Source organism: Schistocerca piceifrons, chromosome 6 (genome assembly GCF_021461385.2).
Source record: "Schistocerca piceifrons isolate TAMUIC-IGC-003096 chromosome 6, iqSchPice1.1, whole genome shotgun sequence".
NCBI classification, from domain to species: domain Eukaryota; kingdom Metazoa; phylum Arthropoda; class Insecta; order Orthoptera; family Acrididae; genus Schistocerca; species Schistocerca piceifrons.
In genome coordinates this window covers 348,514,955-348,537,602 of record NC_060143.1, presented here as the reverse complement: position 1 = coordinate 348,537,602, position 22,648 = coordinate 348,514,955, and the positions used below count along the sequence as shown (strand labels likewise).

The 22,648-nt window shown below is 38.8% G+C and overlaps 1 protein-coding gene across 1 annotated transcript in view; it reads left to right on the top strand.

Annotated features, from left to right (window-relative positions):
• The window catches only part of LOC124803383, a 514,737-nt gene that overhangs the window by 391,969 nt on the left and 100,120 nt on the right, over nucleotides 1–22,648 (top strand). Inside the window, 7 exon segments of the mRNA XM_047264568.1 lie at nucleotides 2,272–2,466; nucleotides 2,934–3,174; nucleotides 7,206–7,456; nucleotides 8,023–8,223; nucleotides 11,003–11,157; nucleotides 11,504–11,515; nucleotides 15,310–15,583. Of these exon segments, the coding sequence (XP_047120524.1) occupies nucleotides 2,272–2,466; nucleotides 2,934–3,174; nucleotides 7,206–7,456; nucleotides 8,023–8,223; nucleotides 11,003–11,157; nucleotides 11,504–11,515; nucleotides 15,310–15,583 (1,329 nt within the window).

Below are 22,648 nucleotides of genomic sequence, written 5' to 3'. Positions count from 1 at the left end.
GGATTGAGAACTAAATCTCATTAACCTAAAAGGTTTTCAGATGCACATGAACTGTACACAACCCCAATCAGAAGACAGTGATTGTTCCCTCTTTGTGTCCTAGCAGTGTCCGTCCTATTTTCTGTTACTTTTTTTTAGCATCTGTGTTCAAAAATACATTGAATCGAGTATAATGAAAAATATTAGAGGAGCCTTGGAATCACAATGTACACATAATATCATTATTTCCACTATGGATTGACTTGAACTATTAATTAAAAGTAATAGGGCAGTATGTTTCTGTTCCAGTCAGGTAATAGGTTCCAGAAATACATTAATTATTAAATAGATACCATGTAGCCTGTGAAGTATACTAAAACCAGCAAAATAGTTTGCGTTGGTGTAGCAATATTTCTTAACACAGAGAGGCTGACGAGGGTGAGATGGAAGTTTTAAAACCACTTACATTGTAGTGTTGGTTATGGACTCAGGTATCCCATTCTGCAGCCCTTCATATTGGAGCCCCCTCCTTTGTGAGTAATTGACAGAACAGTTTCAGAATTTCTTGTGATGCACTAGTAACTTAGAAATAACAGTAAGTTTCAGAATGGCACCATAATTTAGTGGTTAAGCCAATTGATTAATATGCTGTAGTGTGGGTTCCAGTCCCGTTATTTTTTATTTTATTTATTTTTTTATTATTATTATATGATCAGTATTTTTATCCAGTTATTTTTGTTTCTAATAGTGGAAACTCCAAGTTGGCGTTGAAATATCAACAATGTTAGGAAAAGGGTAAATTGCTACTCACCCTATAAATGACGCTTTGAGTTGCAGACAGGAACAACAAAAAGACTTTTATACACTGAGCTTTGCAGCTCTGGCTGGATTGCGATGTGAATAGCCATCTAGAATGGGGTGGTTAAGAGGGAGACATAGCTGGGTAAGAGTGTGGGCAGAGAAGATCGTTGTCTGGCAGGGCGTGCTGGGACTAGATGGCAGCCTGATGAGACTGCCAGGTGCAGCGTTGGGAGGTAGGATGTGGAGGAAAAACAGGGAGTGTAAAAGGGGAGAAGTAGGGAAGAGTAAAGGATGGGCAAGTGCTCGGGCTGATGGCGGCACACAATGAGGGGGAGGTGTGGGACGGGGGGGGGGGGGGGGGGGGGGGGATGATGATGTGAGAAAGGGAGGAGCTGATACGTTGGGGTGGAAACTGTTGGATGGAGGGCAGGTTAATTTTGGAAGTGTAGAATGTCCTGTAAGGATAACTCACATCTGACTGTTCAGAGAAGCTGGTGGTGTATCCAGATGGCCCGGCTTGTGAAGCAGCCATTGAAATCAAGCATGTTAAGTTCAGCTACATGTTGCAGGGTGGTCTACTGTTCTGGTTAAGACAAACTTTATGGTAATAATTGATATTATTATATACCAATAACAAAAGCTCCCATTATCACATTGATAAAGTACATTTAACATCAAAACATAAATGAGATTTTTTAACACCTATGTTCACTCTGTTACTTATATCTCTGCTTTCATTCATCTTGCCTTTCCATTGATTTGTATTTGCAGATACTTCTCATTGTATCTATCCCTTGTAAACTACCCCCCCCCCCCCCCCCTCTCTCTCTCTCTCTCTCTCTCTTTGCAGTTTGACACCACCACCATATCTAGCTCACTGTCTTCTCTCTGCTTCTGGATCCCCTACCCCCAACTTACCTACTCTTTCGTCCCTCACTCCCTCTCACCTACCCTTTCCTCCCTCCTTCCCTCACACCTCCTCTTTCCTCCCTCCCTACTTCCCTCTCACCTCCTCTTTCCTCCCTCCCTCCTTCCCTCTCACCTCCTCTTTCCTCCCTCCCTCCTTCCCTCTCACCTCCTCTTTCCTCCCTCCCTCCTCCCCTCTCACCTCCTCTTTCCTCCCTCCCTACTTCCTTCCCTCCCTCACTCCCTCTCAACTCCTCTTTCCTCCCTCCCTCCCTCCCTCTCACCTACTCTTTTTTTCCCCCTGCCTTTCATCTACCCTCCTCCCCCCCCCTCCATTTCCTTTCTTTCCTCATCTTCTCCCCTCTTCTCTTTCTTCACATTTTGCCCCCTTTTTTTCACCTCTGTTATCTACATCTACTGTCCCTCTCACCCTTCATCACAACTTCTATTCTCAATTCCACTTTCTATGAGCTGTTGAAATCAAATTAAGAATTGTTGTGGGTTTTCTGTTGTTTTCAAGCAAGTAAAGAGTTTACATAATATTGGAGTAGAGTGATACTGACTTCAGGAATTTTTTATTTACAGCTATTGATGCAATCAATAAATGAACATAAACCTCTTGTGGAAAAGCTCAACAAGACGGGAGAAGCTCTCATAAAACTTGTAAGTGATGATGAGGCAGCAAAAGTTCAAGAGATTGTAGAGAGTGACAATTCTCGCTATGCTGGACTACGTTCTGACTTGAGACAGCGGCAACAGGCTCTTGAGAAAGCTTTGCAGGTATGCATGTATCTGTAGCACAGTAACAACCCTAATTGCGTATTTCATCTGAGGCATTACTGTGCATCTTTCAGTGTTGAAGAACAACTCTCATAATTAATTTTCTACTATTTTCTGTTGACGGTTCTTAAATAATATGGACTTTACCATTTTCTGAACCTTATTCAGCAGGTTTTGAGTACTCAGTTATTCCCTTATCAGAAAAATGTCTATATTTCTTCATTTAAGCGCTACATTGAATCACACACAAAGCAAAGATTGGATTATTTAGTCATTTTTCTTCTTAAAGATTATATAATGACATAAATTCTGCATATTTGTGAATTTCATAATATATTGTCCTAACTTGCCAACTCGGCAGTTAGACTTGTGCAACAAGACCACCCTGTATTTCCATTATGTAAATGATGTGTGTAGAGTTGTGGCTACCAGGTTCAATCCCATAATTTTTTTTCTTCAACTTACAGGAATCCAGTCAGTTTTCAGATAAACTTGAAGGAATGTTAAGAGCTCTTGGCTCAACTGCAGATCAGGTGCATGCTGCAGAGCCAGTCTCAGCTCATCCGACACGCATTCGAGATCAAATGGAAGAGAACACAGCACTTGTAGAAGACCTTGATAAACGTCAAGAAGCTTATGCTGCTGTCAAGAGGGCTGCAGATGATGTGATCAGCAAGGCAGGAAATACATCAGATCCTGCTGTTAAAGGTGTGTACAGTTTTTGTTAATACTCCCTCCACCTTCAGTTTACATAATATGTATCACAGCTGCAGATTCTGCGTTGTTTCTGTTCTTTCGGGCACAAATTTCTTATAGAACTAAATGTTGTGCCTAAAATATTTCATTAACTAACAAAATATTTCTCAATAGTCATATATATTTTTAGAACTTGTTTTTCTTATGACAACAACATTTTTATAGTAATATTTCCTAAACCACAAAATTTTAAAATAAGAAAATTTTTGTAGTGATGAAGATTATAATTTTAAAATGGTGTACAGGAGTATTGAAGCGGGCTCTTCTTAGCAAATCAAAATTTCGAGTGTGAGTGGTGTTTCTAATCTTAAATGCTCAATATTACTTAATGGAAAATGTTTATCTGCACAGTATTAGTATAACTATCATTTGATTGTAAGTTATACTTCAAATAATGAAGGTTGGAAAAATAGTGCTTGTAAAATAACTTAGGAATTTCAGCTTACTACTGTGTAAATATGAGAAAAGAAAAACAGTACTTTGATTAGTAATAAGAGAACAAATGGACCAGTTTCACTTTGCTATGTTTTAAACTACCAGTACTGTGCTTGTAATACTATAGTATACCCAATCAAGTATTATATCAATATAGGCTGTAAAAGTAATTAAAACATCCTTTTCTTGTGGTTGGGCACCACAGCCTTGATAAATTCCAGGAAAGGCATTATTATACCGGTGGATTTTGAACTTGTACTTTATTCATCACTATTAGTTTAGGACATGGCCCATTTTTAAGTGCATCTAGAACAGATGTTGATGCAAAACCCATGTCTTATCATACAAAAATTATACGCCACGCTTAATTGTGCAGTTAGTTGACAGCGCTGTGCACAGATGTGCAAGACGAAGATTGTGTATCGACATCTGTTCTAGGTGTGCTTGAATATTGCTCATGCCCAAAACTAGCAGTGCTGAAGAAAATAAAAACTGAAAATACAATGTTGTGGAATGAAAACTTGTCACATTTAAACCAGACATTATTTACCAAGATAAGATCATATCAGTATGCATCTATGGAACAGTTGCACACTAAATTAAGTAAATGAATTGTTGTAAGAACATAATGGAAACTACAGCCGTAATTTTTCCTGAGGGCATGCAGATTTACTGTATGGTTAAATGATGATGGTATCCTCTTGGCTAAAATATTCCAGAGGTAAAATAATCCCCATTCGGATCTCCTGGTGAAGACTACTCAGGAGGACATCGTTATCAGCAGAAACAAAACTGGCATTCTACAGATTTGAGCATTGAATGTCTGATCCCTTTATCGGACAGATAGGTTAGAAAATTTAAAAAGGGAAGTGGATAGGTTTAAGTTAGATGTAGTGGGAATTAGTGAAGTTAGGTGGCAGGAGGAACAAGACTTCTGGTCTGGTGAGTATAGGGTTATAAATACAAAAAGAATTAATGTAGCCAAGATAGACATGAAGCCCACACCTGCCACAGTAGTACTAGCTTATATGCCAACTAGCTCCATAGATGATCAGAAAGTTGAAGAAATGTATGATGCGATAAAAGAAATTATTCAGGTAGTTGAGGGAGGCGAAAATTTAATAGTCGTGGGGGACTGAAATTGGACTGTAGGAAAAGGAAGAGAAGGGAAAGTAGTAGGTGAATATGGACTGGGGCCAAGGAATGAAAGAGGAAGCTACTTGGTAGAATTTCGCACAGAGCATATCTTAATTATAGCTAACACTTGGTGTAAGGTTCATGAAAGAAGATTGTGTAGGTGGATGATGCCTGGAGTCACTGCAAGGTTCCAGATACATTATATAATGGTAAGACAGAGATTTAGGAACTAGGTTTTCAATTGTAAGACGTTTCCAGGTGCAGATGTGGACTCTGACCACAATTTATTGGTTATGAACTGTAGATTAAAACTGAAGAAACTGCAAAAAGGTAGGAATTTAAGGATATGGAACTTGGATAAACTGAAAGAACCAGGGATTGTTGAGAGCTTCAGAGACAGCATTAGGGAACGGTTGACAAGAACTGGGGGAAGAAATACAGTAGAAGAAGAATGGATAGCTTTGAGAGATGAAATAGAGAAGGCAGCAGAGGATCAGTAGGTAAAAAGACGAGGGCTAGTAGAAATCCTTGGGTAACAGAAGAGAGATTGAATTCAGTTGTTGAAAGGAGAAAATATAAGAATGCACTAAATGAAGCAGGTGAAAAGGAATACAAACGTCTCAAAAATGAGATCGACAGGAAGTGCAAAATGGCTAAGCAGGGATGGTTAGAGGACAAATGTAAGGATTTAGAAGTATATATCACTAGGAGTAAGACAGGTACTGCCTACAGGAAAATTAAAAAGGTGTTTGGGGAAAAGAGAACCACTTTTATCAATATCAAGAGCTCCGATGGGAAACCAGTCCCAAGGAAAGAAGGGAAAGCAGAGGTGGTTGAAGTTGATAGGGGGTCTATACGAGGACAATGTACTTGAGGGCCATATTAAGGAAATGGAAAAGGACATAGATGAAGATGGAATGGGAGATATGATACTGCGATAAGAATTTGACAAAGCACTGAAAGACTTAATTCAAAAAAAGGCTCCGGGAGTAGACGATATTCCATTAGGACTCCTGATAGCCTTGAGAGAGCCAGTCATGACAAAACTCTACCATCTAGTGAGCGAGATGTATGAGACAGGCGAAATACCTTCAGACTTCAAGAAGAATATAATAATTCCAGTCCTAAAGAAAGCAGGTGGTGACAGGTGTGAAAATTACCGAACTATCAGTTTAATGAGTCATAGTTGCAAAATCCTAACACGAATTCTTTACAAGTAAATGGAAAAACTGTAGAAATGATCAGTTTGGATTCCATAGAAATGTAGGAACCTGTGACTCAACACTGACGCTACAACTTAACGTAGAAAATAGGTTAAGAAAAGGCAAACCTATGTTTCTAGCATTTGTAGACTTAGGAAAAGCTTTTGACCCTGTTGACTGGAATACTCTCTTTCAAATTCTAAATATAGCAGGTGTAAAATACAGGGAGCGAAAGGCTATGTACAATTTGTGCAGAAACCAGGTGGCAGTTGTAAGAGTCAAGGGGCACGAAAGGGAAGCAGTAGTTGAGAAGGGAGTGAGACAGGGTTGTAGCCTATCCCAAATGTTATTCAATCTGTATATTGAACAAGCAGTAAAGGAAACAGAAGAAAAATTTGGGGAAGGTATTAAAATCCATGGAGAAGAAATAAAAACTTTGCGGTTTTCCGATGACATAGTAATTCTGTCAGAGACAGCAAAGGACATGGAAGAGCAGCTGAATGGAATGGGCAGTGTCTTGAAATGAGGATATAAGATGAACGTGAACAAAAGCAAGACAATGATAATGGAATGTAGTTGAATTAAATTAGGTGACATAAAATGTATACTGGCTATGGCAGGGAAAGCATTTCTGAAGAAGAGAAACTTGTTTACATTGAGTATAGATTTAAATGCCAGGAAGTCTTATATGAAAGTATTTGTATGGAGTGTAGCAATATATGGAAGTGAAACATGGACGATAAACAGTGTAGAATAGAAGCTTTTGAAATGTGGTGCTTTAGAAGAATGCTGAAGATTAGATGGGTGGATCACATAACTAGTAAGGAGGTACTGAATAGAATTGGGGAGAAAAGGAATTTGTGGCACAAGTTGACTAGGAGGAGGGATTGGTTGATACGACACGTTTTGAGGAATCAAGGGATCACCAATTTAGTACTGGAGGGAAGTGTGGAGAGTAAAAATTATAGAGGGAGACCAGGAGATGAATACACTAAGCAGATTCAGATGGATGTAGGTTGCAGTAGTTATTCGGAGATGAAGAAGCTTGTGCCATATAGAGTAGCATGGAAAGCTGCATCAAATCAGTCTCGGGACTGAAGACCACAACAACAACAACAACAACAACAAGAGTATAATTTCTAGCCATATGATATGCACTGTTCCTCTTTTTAATTTTCATATGTTGCATTATTTAACCATATATTGCAGACATCAAACGCAAGCTAGAACGTCTGAACAGCTTATGGAATGAAGTACAGCGGGCAACAGGAGAGCGTGGGCGCTCTCTGGAAGAGACACTGTCTGTGGCCGAAAGGTTTTGGGATGAGCTGCACAATGTCATGGCTACACTGCGTGACCTGCAGGACAGCCTCAGTTCTCAGGAGCCAGCTGCCGTGCAGCCAGCCGCTATACAGCAGCAACAAGAAGCTCTGCAGGAGATACGCCACGAGATTGATCAGGTACTTACCCAATGTATGCTCATTTCATAGCTTTCTGGATAGTGGTAATAGGGTACTTTTATTTCACTACCTTTGGCCAGTGTTATAAATAGCCCATCTGTCTGTGCCGTAATCAATTGATAAATTAATATACAGACCTTTCAACCTAGTACTATGAATATTTTCATAATCTACAGAATCATTCCTGTGGAGTAAGATTATTTTCCTGATCTATTGTAAATGTTCTTAATGTGTTCTGTCTTTCACAACATGAAGAATGTGCAAGTTGAATTCTATTTGGTTCCAGAAATAAACTCAGATACATGGTATTGAATGTTGCTCACTGTTTGTTATATATTTTTGCTTTAATTAGGTTTTGCTTTTATTCTGGTCATTATGAAAAAGAAACTTTGAAAGTGCGTATTAAAATAAAATGTAAAGGAAAAGATATATTGTAAGTTTGAAATGAAAATATTTGTTGAGGCACTTTGTATATGGTCTTCTCTACATAACTGTTTTATACCCCTAAATTCATTTTGATGTCTTTTACTCTTTTTGTGTAAACATTTTTCTGTGTGTTTTGACAGACAAAACCAGAAGTTGACCAATGCCGTCAAACTGGTCAAGAGCTGATGAGCCTCTGTGGCGAACCTGATAAACCTGAAGTGAAGAAACACATTGAGGACCTAGACAATGCTTGGGATAACATTACAGCTCTGTACGCTAAACGAGAAGAGAACCTCATAGATGCAATGGAAAAAGCCATGGAATTCCATGAGACATTACAGGTTTGTATCTTGTTAGACTAGAAGATTCCCTTCTGCACATCTGTTGCATGAAATTTTTTGATGTCGTGGTTGATAAGCATCTTCTAATAGGTCAGATCACCTCCCTTGATCCCTTGAAAACACCACAACCAAATTTCTGCTCCTTGCTCATCCAGTCAAGACTACTTTCTGTCTCTACCCCATCATCAGTTACACAGTAAGATGTGAATGTCCTTGAGTATTTTTTATCACTGTATCTCGTAGAAACAAAACTTCAAAATATTTTAATCTTACATACAAATATAAAATCTTTTGTTTCATAACTTCGATATCCCCACCAAACACAGGCATGTAAGACCAAGAGTTGTTTGTGGTTGAGAGTCAGAGTTATCCGTGACTGCTATGAGCAGCACAAGTGTTGCATACATGGGACAGTGCCTCTGGAATCATAACCTTCCTGGTTCGGTTGTGCTGAGTCTGGAGTCTCTCGCTTGCAACCTTCAGTGTGTGTTTTTGTTTATTCAGCTTAAGCGCATTGCTTTTTCGTATGTGAATGCTTGGAGCTGGCATGCTATCCTACTTTTGTGTTTGACCCCGGTGCTACAAGTGTTTGTTCACGGGTGCCACAGGCACAATACTGCCCAGATAGCAGGTCATTACACAAGAGGAAATAATGCCCCTAGTCTTTGCAACTTTTTGTGACTGGTTTATGCTAGGACACACAGCGGTTGTTGAAACCATGGGTGAACTGTACCATGGAATAACTTTCCTTTGTTTGAATTAGTCCTCAAACACATCAGGAGACCTACAGCTTCACCATATACTGGTAGACTTGGGGATAGCCAAGTATTGCATGAGTATCAGTAGATACAGGGGTCTTGGCCACTCTGATCAGTTTGGATACTTATATCTGGCTGGGGTGTCCCTCCCCCTTACAATACTGTCAGAGTCATATTGTGTAGCTCAGCACCATATAGTATCGTGTAGCAGACAATGGATTCGCTTGTGGGGACAAATAATAGTCATGGCCAAATGCAAAAAAATTGTGAAATGCGAGCTTACACTTTTGTTCAGGAATTGTTAATTGGCCAAAAGTATTTTCAAACTTGATACTTTCTCTGTTTTTTAAATCTGAAATAGTCAATAAAGTTGTACTGGTCTCTCAGGTAGTGCCATTTCTGAGCATGGTGGCTCCTTATGGATCTGGGTTAGAGCCAAGACTTTGAGGCCCTGATTCCTGAGTTCTGCTGTGACCAACCTATCCTCTTCGCTGTGCTAGATAAAGTGAAGATGAAACTCAATGGGCGGCAGAATCTTGGGGGGTGTTGCCAGTTTCATGAAGCCAGTGGACCATTCCCATTGTTATGAGACAGAAACTCAGTGACAATGTTAGACTTTGTGACTATTTCATGTACACAGTCAAGGCACAATGTCCAATAGATATTTATCTCATGCCGTGAACAATGACCTGTTGTCCATGTACAGGGTTGTTCCAGCAGTCCAGCAGGGATGGCTGGAGCAATTTACAGTGGGATAAGACTCAGTACTCTGAGCCTATTGTGATGTTTGAAATATGTCCAATGTTGTCAATAGTGTCTGACAAATAGCTATGGAAGATCAGAATTGCTGCATTGTTATTGCCCTGGCAGTGCATCAAGGCATTCTGCAGATGTTACAAGCATCTCATTGGGGGGTTCTCCTCAATTAAAGCGCCGGTCCGATGTGCCTATAGACAAGCAATTAATTGTCCCATTGAGCACATTGCGAGAGCCTGTTCAGCACCATCTTACAACCAGACCGTCCCACCCAAAAATTTTCTCAATGGCCTGCACCATAGCACCCTTGGGACTGGGTGCTGCATGTAGATTTCACCATTCCCTTGTCAGGGGACATGTGGCTGGTAGTGATAGAAGTTGTACTTCAAGGAAGGCAGATGAACTACCTTGGACAAGTGAACATATGTTTATTGCTTTCCAGCATTTCAAGAAACCAAGAGAAAATATCTTGAAATAATAGAAATTGATAAACAAGTGTCAATTATTCATGCTTAGTACTGAACAACCTACTCACACAATTCCTTATCCGCCACTTCCAACGATAGATGCTACTAATATTCTCATCCAAACCACTTTGTAAATTACCTCTTCCACTCACTTGTCCCAATTTATTCCCTTTATTTCAATTAATATATTTTCAGTGCCTTGTTAAAAATATTTTACTTAGTGTTATTACTGTTATTTCATGTAACTGTTTATAAGTCTCATTTCTAATGTTGTACCCATTCATAATATTGGACCTTTAAGGACAAGTTTACCTTGTTCAGTCATCCCTTGGAATGTGTCACCAAATTGTCCTATAGTTTGATATTTAACGTGTCGTATATTTTATCTAACCTAAATATTTTACATCACATTTTCATTGAAATAATCTCCTTTTAGTCAAGCATTAACAACTGTCATCTTCAAAACCAACTGAGATACTCCGTAGTTGCACTATTTAAAATGTATGATCTCACAAAAAAACCTCAGTCACATTTGTTTATCTTAGTAATTGATGATTGTGTGACAGCCGCAAACAGGTTTGTAAAATAATACATATTGCAGAATATTACACCAGTTCTTAAATATAAAATATTCCACCAAAAACCAACATAACAGCCAGTTAATGCAGTTATATATTAATGTAACTGTTTTGATAAAATGCTGCCTTAACTAACGTTGTTATATACTGATATAACTGTTTTGATAAAATGCTGGCTTAAATGCTCTAAATTAAAAACACTTTTATTTGCATTCCCTAGAACTTGGTGGAATTTCTTGATAGTGCAGAAGAGCGCTTTTCATCAATGGGAGCACTTGGGTCTGACATTGATGCTGTCAAAAAACAAATTGAACAGCTGAAAGACTTCAAGGCTGAGGTTGACCCACACATGGTCAAGGTTGAAGCCCTGAACAGGTAAAGTAACTCAGTGCAGTCTTCTTTATCAAACTGTGTAAAATATTTTGATGAAATTTGGGTGTAGTACTAGAATATCTTTGAATATGTTTGACTTCCTTAAGAAAATATTAATTTTACTGTTGAGAAGAATTACATAGTATTGCCTCTATGAATAAAAATCATGTAAAACTTTGTAAGAAAAACACAAAAGTAGTTACTGTGCAGAATGGATTTAGTAAGTTCTTTTTTGTGTGTAAAATATAGTTGATTTTGTGTTCTACATGTATTTGTTAAATAGTAGTATGAATAATATAATAACGGACTTTTCTTTTCTTTCCACTTGATGACATAATCTGGCCTGCAGGGCTCTGAGAAGGCAAGTTACATTATTATTGATTTTGAAGCAGAAATGACTGCTTGCTGATTAGCATGTTTTGTTTTTGGAAAGTGCATGGCTGTTTTGCGTGAAATATATTTGCCACTGAAAGAATGAACTAGTGATTATTCATATGAGAACTTATTTCCTATGATGTGTTAACAAAAGGAGAAAAGTTCATAAATTCCCTGATGACAAGTGTACAGGTTATTTCTGCCAATTGTGTTACAACTGTTTTTGATTTTCTTGTGAGTGCTTGACTAGACTTTACACAACCGTGTAAAATTGTGATGTATAGATTGTTATAGGCAGGAGTGGTTGAAAACTGGTTTCCTCTCTCTTCTGTTGATAAAACCATGATTTATCTTCGTCACTTTTATTTATTTAAAGAAAGAATATGATGGAGCCAAAATCCTGGTACATGACACAACAGTTTTAAATAATGTGCCACTTTTGAATTAACCTTTCTGAAAGCTTAAAACTGTGTGCTGGACTTGCACATGAGCATAGATCTTTGTATTTTGCTTGCCTTCTTTTTTGTGGGCATTTCATGGATATCTGAACTACTTTTCCAAACTGCGGGATTGGTGCTATTCTAAGATTAACAGGTGTGTGTCAGTTGAGTGTGACAAACAGTGGACTGAAGGTTCAAATTTGTCAGTGAGGACTTGTCACATGGTTTTACTGTAGAACATTATTTTGTGTGCGAGAGAGCGAGCGAGCTCTTGATTTGAGTTGTGGTTCAACATCAGCAAGTAATTTGTCAGGAGAGTTCATTTTAGTAAACTGTCCACTGAGGAGCCACATGTTTCATTTATTATTATGTGGTCATGTACAGTGTATAAAGTATGGTATGACAGTTTATTTGAAATGTAATGCTGCTATTGAGAGGCTTTAGAGTTTGGCCCATGTGTGATCTCAATACCATGGTTCAGGTTTCATGTTAAACCATAGACCCCACATAACTGGCTGGGTTAGCTGTTCCTCAGGTCATAAGGGAAAAGGGATGTGCCATCATGCCTGGTAAGGTGCTGTGGTGTCCAGTTCAACATTCAGGTTGTTTCTGTTAAATTCTGGAGAAGTGGTTTTTTGTTTTATCTAACTTAATACAACACTATATATCTAAAAACAAAGATGATGTGACTTACCAAATGAAAGTGCTGGCAGGTCGACAGACACACAAACAAACACAAACATACACACAAAATTCAAGCTTTCGCAACAAACTGTTGCCTCATCAGGAAAGAGGGAAGGAGAGGGAAAGACGAAAGGATGTGGGTTTTAAGGGAGAGGGTAAGGAGTCATTCCAATCCCGGGAGCGGAAAGACTTACCTTAGGGGGGAAAAAAGGACGGGTATACACTCGCGCACACACACACACATATCCATCCACACATATACAGACACAAGCAGACTTATTTAAAGACAAAGAGTTTGAAACTCTTTTTTTCCCCCTAAGGTAAGTCTTTCCGCTCCCGGGATTGGAATGACTCCTTACCCTCTCCCTTAAAACCCACATCCTTTCGTCTTTCCCTCTCCTTCCCTCTTTCCTGATGAGGCAACAGTTTGTTGCGAAAGCTTGAATTTTGTGTGTATGTTTGTGTTTGTTTGTGTGTCTGTCGACCTGCCAGCACTTTCATTTGGTAAGTCACATCATCTTTGTTTTTAGATATATATTTCTTACGTGGAATGTTTCCCTCTATTATAACCATTAAAACAACACTAGGAAGTTATAGGTGGGTAAAAATAGTGGGAACACTGAAGGTGCCTACTCATTGTGTTATTAAGACGTTGAGCAGTGTCTTCCCTTGGAGTTAACTATCAAAAATACATGAAACACACATGGCAGCAATGGGTCCATGAAGCTGGCCAGCACAACATAGTGGTGATCACGTATGTTTTTTGTTACTGAGTTCCGACGTAGATTAGCGACAGTTTCAATCTTATTCATATGCCTTGTTGGTCGCTCACTTTACCTGCCTTCAGGTCTCAGTAATACTGAGTGAGGTGGTAAATATAAAGCCTTGGGGCTCATGTTTGGAAAGAGTGGGCTTGAATGTCCACGTAACCATTCTGATTTAAGATCACAACAGATGGATGCCAAATGGTTCCTTAAGTAAACTACAAGTAACTCTGTAAGGTTTCTTTTCCATCTGAGCAAGTGCTGCATCTTTTATTCGCCTTACTGTGAGTAAGACTATTCATCATTAACCTGCCAGTCTTATTTTCTTCCAAATTTCACGTTGTTTCCACTTTCATTTTGGATCCTTTGGCGTGTGATTGCTTGTTTTAATAATAAATTCTGCTTGTAAACCTTGTATAGTTGCTTCACATTTATTGTACAGCAAATACAACATTAATAAAATAATGACAGTATTATGAAAAACATACATTGCTATTCACCATATAGCGGAGATGGTGAGTTGCAGATATGTACAGCAAAAAGCCTATTGAGCAAGTAAGCTTTCGGCCAAAAAGGCGTTTGTGTGTGTGTGTGTGTGTGTGTGTGTGTGTGTGTGTGTTTTTTGGGGGGAGGGGGGGGGGGTCTAATTCAGATGAAGGCCTCTTTAGCTGATAGATTGCTTGTTTGACAATCTTTTTGTTTTGCATATCTGCGATTCAACATTTCCACTATATGGTGAGTAGCAATCTATCGTTTATATTGTCATTATTCCATCCTGGATTTTCCAGTGTTAATAAAATAGTGTTCCAAATAACTGAAATCTGTTTGTTTATTTTAGTTGTATCACATACTGCGTCCCTAGCTTCTGCTTTATGCTAAGTGAGTGCATAGACTTATACATGATATGGCTGTAAAATATTAAAGCTTTAATATTCAGTCGTTAAAATTCTCCGAAATATTTACATTCATCATTGAAGAATTTGTTAATGTTGCATGACAGATATTGTAAATTTTGCATGTCCAGCAAAATAGTATATGACATGCGAAAGGCTGTGACTATGTATTTATTAATTAGTTTTGCTGTGAAATTGTGAAGTCAGCCTATTATTAGCCTCCTAACCCCCCCCCCCCTCCCCCCCCCCCCCCCCCCCCACCCCACCACCCCCACCACCTCCCTTCCCCAATCTTTTGGAAATATTTATGGGACAATGTATTTAACAGAATAAATTCCCTTATTAGTACTTGTAGCATTTCTTTTTCTGTAAACGGAAGATGGAACAGGGAATAAAGGAGAGGTCAGGGAAGGAACTGTTGACGTCAGCTGCATGAGGATTTTAAGCAGAACCAGCAACAGTGAGTGAAATTGTGTGCTGGACCGGGGTTCGAACCCAGAGTCGCCTGCTTAGTAGGCAGTCGCGTTAACTACTGCGCTGTCCAGACACAGTGTTTATCGCAGTTGTGCGGAATATCTCAGCACACTTCCTGGCCAAGCCACATTTCCATCTGGCACTGCCTATCCGCAGTCCCTATCCATGTCCTGCATGCTGGCTACTTTGACATTCCCACAGGAGGAAAAACATATTTGTACACCTGCACTAAAGATAGTGGATTCACTGCCCGTCAAGGCACATAAATTATATGATGCATGATGTCTGTTCTTTTGGACATGTCTAAAAGAAGAGACACCATGTATTCACATATTATTTCATTTTCATTTCTAAGCAGTAGGGAACATACTTCTTTTACATGTAATGTATGCTATAAACATTTTTTGTGCCCTATTACAAAATAAAATTAGTGAATTTCATAATTTCTCTTGGAGAAAAATAGGTTAAAAGAGTGAGTGATAATTAAGATTTCTAAATATTCCTAAATATTGATTTAATTTTTAGGCAAGCACAAGAACTAACAGAACGGACTAGTGCAGAGCAGGCAGCTGCAATAAAGGAGCCTCTGTCAGCTGTCAATGTCCGATGGGATGAATTACTGAGGGGTGTTGTGGAGCGCCAGCGCCAGTTGGAGAATGCTCTGTTGCGGCTGGGTCAATTCCAGCATGCACTGGCAGAGCTTCTGGTTTGGATTGATAAGACTGATAATACACTTACTGAATTGAAACCTCATGCTGGGGACCCTCAAGCACTAGAGGTTGAGCTTGCTAAGCTAAAGGTCAGTATAATGTTATCATCAATAGCTAATTTATAAATTATATTGTAACACAAAGAGCACATAAGTGTGGCATAAAAAATTGAATTTTCTGCTCGCCACTCAGCTGTACAGCATTATAGTTGTTTACAGTCTAGAATCTCATTGTCATTAGGGAATGTCAATGATATATTCTGTTTTTCATTAATAAGGTCTTAGTTGCTGACAGTGACACAGGGATTAACCCTTTCACTGCTGCAGACATACTGCTGTTTGCGTCCCTTGCTGAGGCAGCTTTCATTATGGCTGTACTGCTCGTCAAATGCTGGTATCTGTGCTTAGAGATGGCATTCCAGCTGATGTGAAATACTTATCACATGACTGTTTGAAAACTGTTTGGTCAAAATTTTTATCTTTGCATGTCTTACAGTCTGATATCTTCACTCGATAAAGAACTGAGGTTCTTTTTATTATGTAATACTTAGTGCGTTGCATCAAATTAAGTAAAACTTTGCACAAAATTTTAAAGTGTTCACAGCGGTAAAATCCCATTGCGTAAACTTTGTGTGTGGTTGATTTTACAAGGTGTATAGGTGGACAAGAGAGAGAGAGAGAGAGAGAGAGAGAGAGAGAGAGAGAGAGAGAGAGAGAGAGAGAGAGGAGAAGAAAAAAGAAATTCGCGATCTCCTGGTTATAAACCACTTTTTCTCACATGAAAATACACTTTTTCCAAGGTGAAAATACACCTCTTCCAAGGTGAAAATACACTTTTTCCATGATGAGCAACAATGTACTTTCCTTCAGAGCCGTAAAACTATAAATCCTTTGAATGGTAAAGGTTTTATACACTAGCATTTAACTTCCCAGCACTTTATAAAACGAAACTCGGAAGGGGGGGGGGGGGGGTGGGGGGGGGGGTGGAAGGGGGGCGCATTTTGGAAAGATTTTTGATATGTAGCAACATGTATGCTGCATATTTTCCTATTACGATTCGCTGCATATTTTCATATTATGAAAATATAAAGTCGAATTCCACCATACACAGCATGTTAGTTTCTGATGTATTGAAAGAGAGATTGCAATGCGCTTTTGTAAGCCAATCATAGCTCATTTCACTGATTTCACCAGTGACAGCAGATATTCAGAGCATAGGACATGTGATGTCGTCAGCTAATAACAGCATCACTTTTAAGTAGCGTGAACACAGAAACAGGAGAGGTTAATGGTTTAAATGAATGTACATAGTATAGCACAAGAAAAGCTAAGCTGTGATTTAAGAAATTCATTACACATTCTGAAACGTAACATAATTCATCTTGCATAAAAGGAAATTTTGTTTGAAAATAACGCTTTTCAAAGAATCATTTGCAATATTTTCCTGCGATCTCTTAGACATGGGTTCGTTTCAGTAGGTGCCAGAGTGCGCCAGAAAACAGGCGTTACTGTGCATGGGCAGCTAAGATGTCTTAAGAAGCCCGTATGTTTGTGCACATATAGCATTAAGAGATATTACATGACATCATAAAAGAAATACGACATCAGAGGATACTCGAAGAGCATAGGAATTTCGTAAACCATACTAAAATACATAATTCAGCTTAAAGGACATGTTCATATGTCCAGATTCACAATGAAGTCTGCACCAACCAGATATTAAGCTTTTCAGTGTGCTTTTGAGGATGTAAATTTTCTTGGAGTACCAGTGCTGTATTGTCTCATGTTTGGTTGTTTTATTTTTATTTTTATTTTTATTTATTTTATTTATTTTATTTTTTTAATTCCATACATGCCAGAAGATGAAAACGTGCACTGGAAATTGAGTAAACCGTTGAAACTAGCCAATAATTTGGAATGAAATACTTCAGTTTCTTATAAACTGACTGCATCTGCGGAAAAGATTAATAAAAGCCACACTTATTTAGCAGACCGCCAAAAATAACTTCATTATTGTGCAAGGCAATTAATGCTTGACTACCAAAAACATGGAAAGAAAATTAGACAACTGAAACCAATAACATATTTTAGCTTTCTGTAATTATGTGAATGTATTTTAATTCACTTGATAGTTCCCAATCACAGAAATCCATTTTGTTTTCATTTGATGTTTGAACTGTAAACAAAAAGGAAACAGTAAACTCGCTAAACATAAACACGGGTCACTATCACCCTCCCCACCACAACCCAGACATTCTCTGTGCATGCGCGAATCTGGCAGCTTGGATGTGCCAAAAACATTTTTCTGGGTTGTGTGACTGCCTCTTGCTACTGCTGCAGCCACAAGCAGGAGAAAATACTGCTCATACACAGCTCAAGTGCGCATGCGCACGAGTCCCCTGGCGAACAAACTTAATATAAACAGTTGTGATACCACGCTCATTGGATGTTATTAAATGTTCCATAGTCTTTGTCCTAAAGCATCTGACATGTTTTGCTTTTGGCAGGCACTTGTGTGTGCACTGTGTTTTGTTGTTGTAAATGGCTCATTTCCTTTGCAACTTAAGTTTTATTCTCTCATTTATGTTTTATTGCTGCAGTAGCAGGATACAGTAAAATTCTTTGTTAGACTATCAGTTCTTAAGTCAAATACAAAAATTTAACTAAATACTAAAACAATGAAAAATTTCCAGAATTCTAAAAAATTCCCGTTTTATCCCAGTTTTCTACTGGATAAACATATTCCTGGGTTTTTCCCAAATTTCTCGTTTTGTCCTGGAGCATATCCACCCTGTTTTAACACATGCATTACAGTACATGAAATGTAGATAAGATATCTTAAAATGATTCAAGATATTGAAATGAGGCTATTTGCAAATGGTATCGGGGAATGAGGCACATATCAAACAATCGGAAACTCAGAATGGAATTTAATAATATTGTGAAAAGGAAAGTTGCTACTCGCACTTCGTGTGACCTCGGTTGGCTGAGACCGCAGGTGTGTGTGTGTGTGTGTGTGTGTGTGTGTGTGTGTGTGTGTGTGTGTGTGTGTGTGTGTGTTTTATTTTATTTTATTTCTTTTTTTATTTTGACAGTCTTTTTGTTGTGCCTATCTGCGACTCAGCATCTCTGCTGTGTGGTGAGGGGCAACTTTCCTTTTTCACAATAGTGAGGCATATTTGTTGTACAATAAAGACTTGAAACTTGTTTATTCACTGAAATATGAAAGCAACTCATTTGCAGCAATGAGAGAGTGGCAGCTCACGATGCATTCAGATATCCATAGCACTGTAGGAAAACCCAAGCGGCGCACTTACACATGTCCACTATGCCGGGAAATAGCATAGCAGGACATGTATACATGCCTACAGCAGCAAAAGGATTAAGACTCTTAGTTACTTAGTAGTTTGTGCATCTACACATAATTGTACAATGATACTAGAAATGACAGCTTGACGCAGCAATAAAATGTAATTAAAAGATAAGCAAACATACAGGTGCATAATTACTTACAGATATAGTTGATTTCAAAACTAAGTTTGCAATATTTATTCTATCACAAAACACACACACACACACACACACACACACACACACACACCGTTTTGTTTGAGGTCAGGATCATGTTGATACCCAGCCTCTGGATAACATTCATTAGTATGTTCTTGAATCAACAATTCCCCTGGATATACTTATCTGAGTCAATGTAGTTCTGAGCAGGGGTATAGGTCCACAGCATCCTTTAGCAGTCTGAGTAAATACTGAGGTTTGAATTAACAAATCAAAACCACATGGAATGTTTGTTTATTATGAGCATAAAAAAAATGCAAATCAATGCACTCAGATATGGTTGCCCTCAGTATAAGGACAGATTTTCTTTATATTTTCCGATCTTAACCTTTTTGATTATTTAGGTAATTGTATGCTGTACAGTGCATATTGTTTAAGAGAGATGCCTTATCTGCCTTTTAAATGTGTATGTATTAGTTATCTCATTTATTTACTTGGACAATTTATCATATAGTTTGATTCCCTGACAGAAAATACTGTTCTGACATTTTAATTTTTTCCAGTTGTGTAAGCTAAGATAATAGTGTGATGATTACTAATGTTTCTTGGGGACTATGTTGATATTAGAATTAGTGAAACAGATCCACTCTTAAACATAAGACAATAGTAGCATAATAAAAATGACTGAATCAACCAGCTTAGCCGCGTGGGGTTAGCCGAGCGGTCTAAGGCGCTGCACTCATGGACTGTGTGGCTGATAATTTAGGTTAGGTAGTGTGTAAGCTTAGGAACTGATGACCTTAGCAGTTAAGTCCCATAAGATTTCACACACACACACAACCAGCTTGCCAGCTTGTCCTGATTGTGAGCCAGAAAGAAAAATAGTGAAAAAAAGTGCTATGTTTCATCTTTGATTTAAGCAAGAATTCACCTGTCCAGTATTGTCATCTCAGGACTTTGTCTGTAAGACCAGTTCATACAGATGCTGTACTCTATTTTTTTGCTTAATAAATTGATGTTGCCTTATATTTACTTCGTTTACTTTTTTTCTGTGAATGGAATTTTGATATTAATACTGTGTGGCAAGTCAGTACAAATTGTCACACATTAATATTGCAATAAGTATTTCCTGATAGCTCATCCATGTTGGATGGCTACTGTGTCTGAGCAAGTTTAAGTTGCTCTGTCACTTATGATAATGAGCAATAATTTTCTGGTCCTCTACTGGTGCTGCACATCATTTCACTGCATGAGACCTACTTTCAGAGCACAATATTAGAGACAGATTTCAAGTAGTCACTGAGAATTGAATGAATCCACAAATAGTTGTCCTTGGATGTGAGTGAAGTGATACATAAATTGTTTGTGGCATTGGTGTTAAAGATGGTTTGAGTGAGAAAAGATAGTTTGAAATGTGAATGTAGAAAGCATCTTAGCAATTTAAATTGTAAATCCAGCTGGAGAAAGTGTTGACATAAAGTTAAAAGAAAAGGCTACCTGAAAATTATTTCGCTTAATACCCTCTTTGTATTTTTCTACTCTTCACATTCTGTTCAGCTGGCCTCTGGTGAAATACGAGGGCAGTTCAATAAGTAATGCAACACATTTTTTTTTTCTGAAACAGGGGTTGTTTTATTCACCATTGAAATACACCAGGTTATTCCCCAATCTTTTAGCTACACAACACTATTTTTCAACGTAATCTCCATTCAATGCTACGGCCTTACGCCACCTTGAAATGAGGGCCTGTATGCCTGCACGGTACCATTCCACTGGTCGATGTCGGAGCCAAAGTCGTACTGCATCAATAACTTCATCATCATCCGCGTAGTGCCTCCCATGGATTGCGGCCTTCATTGGGCCAAACATATGGAAATCCGACGGTGCGAGATCGGGGCTGTAGGGTGCATGAGGAAGAACAGTCCACTGAAGTTTTGTGAGCTCCTCTCGGGTGCGAAGACTTGTGTGAGGTCTTGCGTTGTCATGAAGAAGGAGAAGTTCGTTCAGATTTTTGTGCCTACGAACACGGTGAAGTCGTTTCTTCAATTTCTGAAGAGTAGCACAATACACTTCAGAGTTGATCGTTTGACCATGGGGAAGGACATCGAACAGAATAACCCCTTCAGCGTCCCAGAAGACTGTAACCATGACTTTACCGGCTGAGGGTATGGCTTTAAACTTTTTCTTGGTAGGGGAGTGGGTGTGGTGCCACACCATTGATTGCCGTTTTGTTTCAGGTTCGAAGTGATGAGCCCATGTTTCATCGCCTGTAACAATCTTTGACAAGAAATTGTCACCCTCAGCCACATGACGAGCAAGCAATTCCGCACAGATGGTTCTCCTTTGCTCTTTATGGTGTTCGGTTAGACAACGAGGGACCCAGCGGGAACAAACCTTTGAATATCCCAACTGGTGAACAATTGTGACAGCACTACCAACAGAGATGTCAAGTTGAGCACTGAGTTGTTTGATGGTGATCCCTCGATCATCTCGACCGAGTGTGTTCGCACACTCCGCCATTGCAGGAGTCACAGCTGTGCACGGCCGGCCCGCACGAGGGAGATCAGACAGTCTTGCTTGACCTTGCGGCGATGATGACACACGCTTTGCTTGCCCAACGACTCACTGTGCTTTTGTCCACTGCCAGATCACCATAGACATTCTGCAAGCGCCTATGAATATCTGAGATGCCCTGGTTTTCCGCCAAAAAAAACTCGATCACTGCCCGTTGTTTGCAACGCACATCCGTTACAGATGCCATTTTAACAGCTCCGTACAGTGCTGCCACCTGTCGGAAGTCAATGAAACTATACGAGACGAAGCGGGAATGTTTGAAAATATTCCACAAGAAATTTCCGTTTTTTTCAACCAAAATTGGCCGAGAAAAAAAAAGTGTTGCATTACTTATTGAACTGCCCTCGTATTATTCCTACTCTCCCCCTATCAACCTGATAATCTTTTGTAGGTTTAACATGAATGTAGTGTTCTCATCCTCCAGAGAGATGCATTTTATGGATTTTTTTATTATAACTGGGCAAAAGATTTGTGGTAGTATCATGGGTTTGTAGTACAATAATTTGAAATGTTTCCAATGGGATTAGAAAATACCCGAAGTGTACAATATGTGATTTTCAATGTTATATGTCACCTTTATTACAAAAATAAAAATGTGGCAACACTGTACCTTCGCAGCCAACCAATTTGTACAAAATACATACACGTGCATGGTTGGAACAAATTCACAGTTAGGAATTGTAATTTGTTGAAATAAGTCATGGTATTGTATATTATTTATACAGGATCATGGTATATGCTTTGGAAGGGGCTTGTGGGTCTGAGCAGGTTTTAGCAGATATATGTAAGAATGATAGTGATAACAGATCAATTTTTGGAAATGGAGATGGGAGTGATGCTGATGTAAATGTGACAGGACGATATACAGCTCAGAGATGAGGTGGATGTTAATGAATGTGAAGTTGATGATAATGGTATTCAGAAAACTAGTGTGCCAACTCCTCTATTTAGAAGAGAACAGATATGTGACATAGTACCACCTGACATGTGCAAGCAACATGTGCAAGCAGACTTTGAGGAGGATACTACCCAAAACTGCACATATTCCACACCATCTTAGACCACAAATAC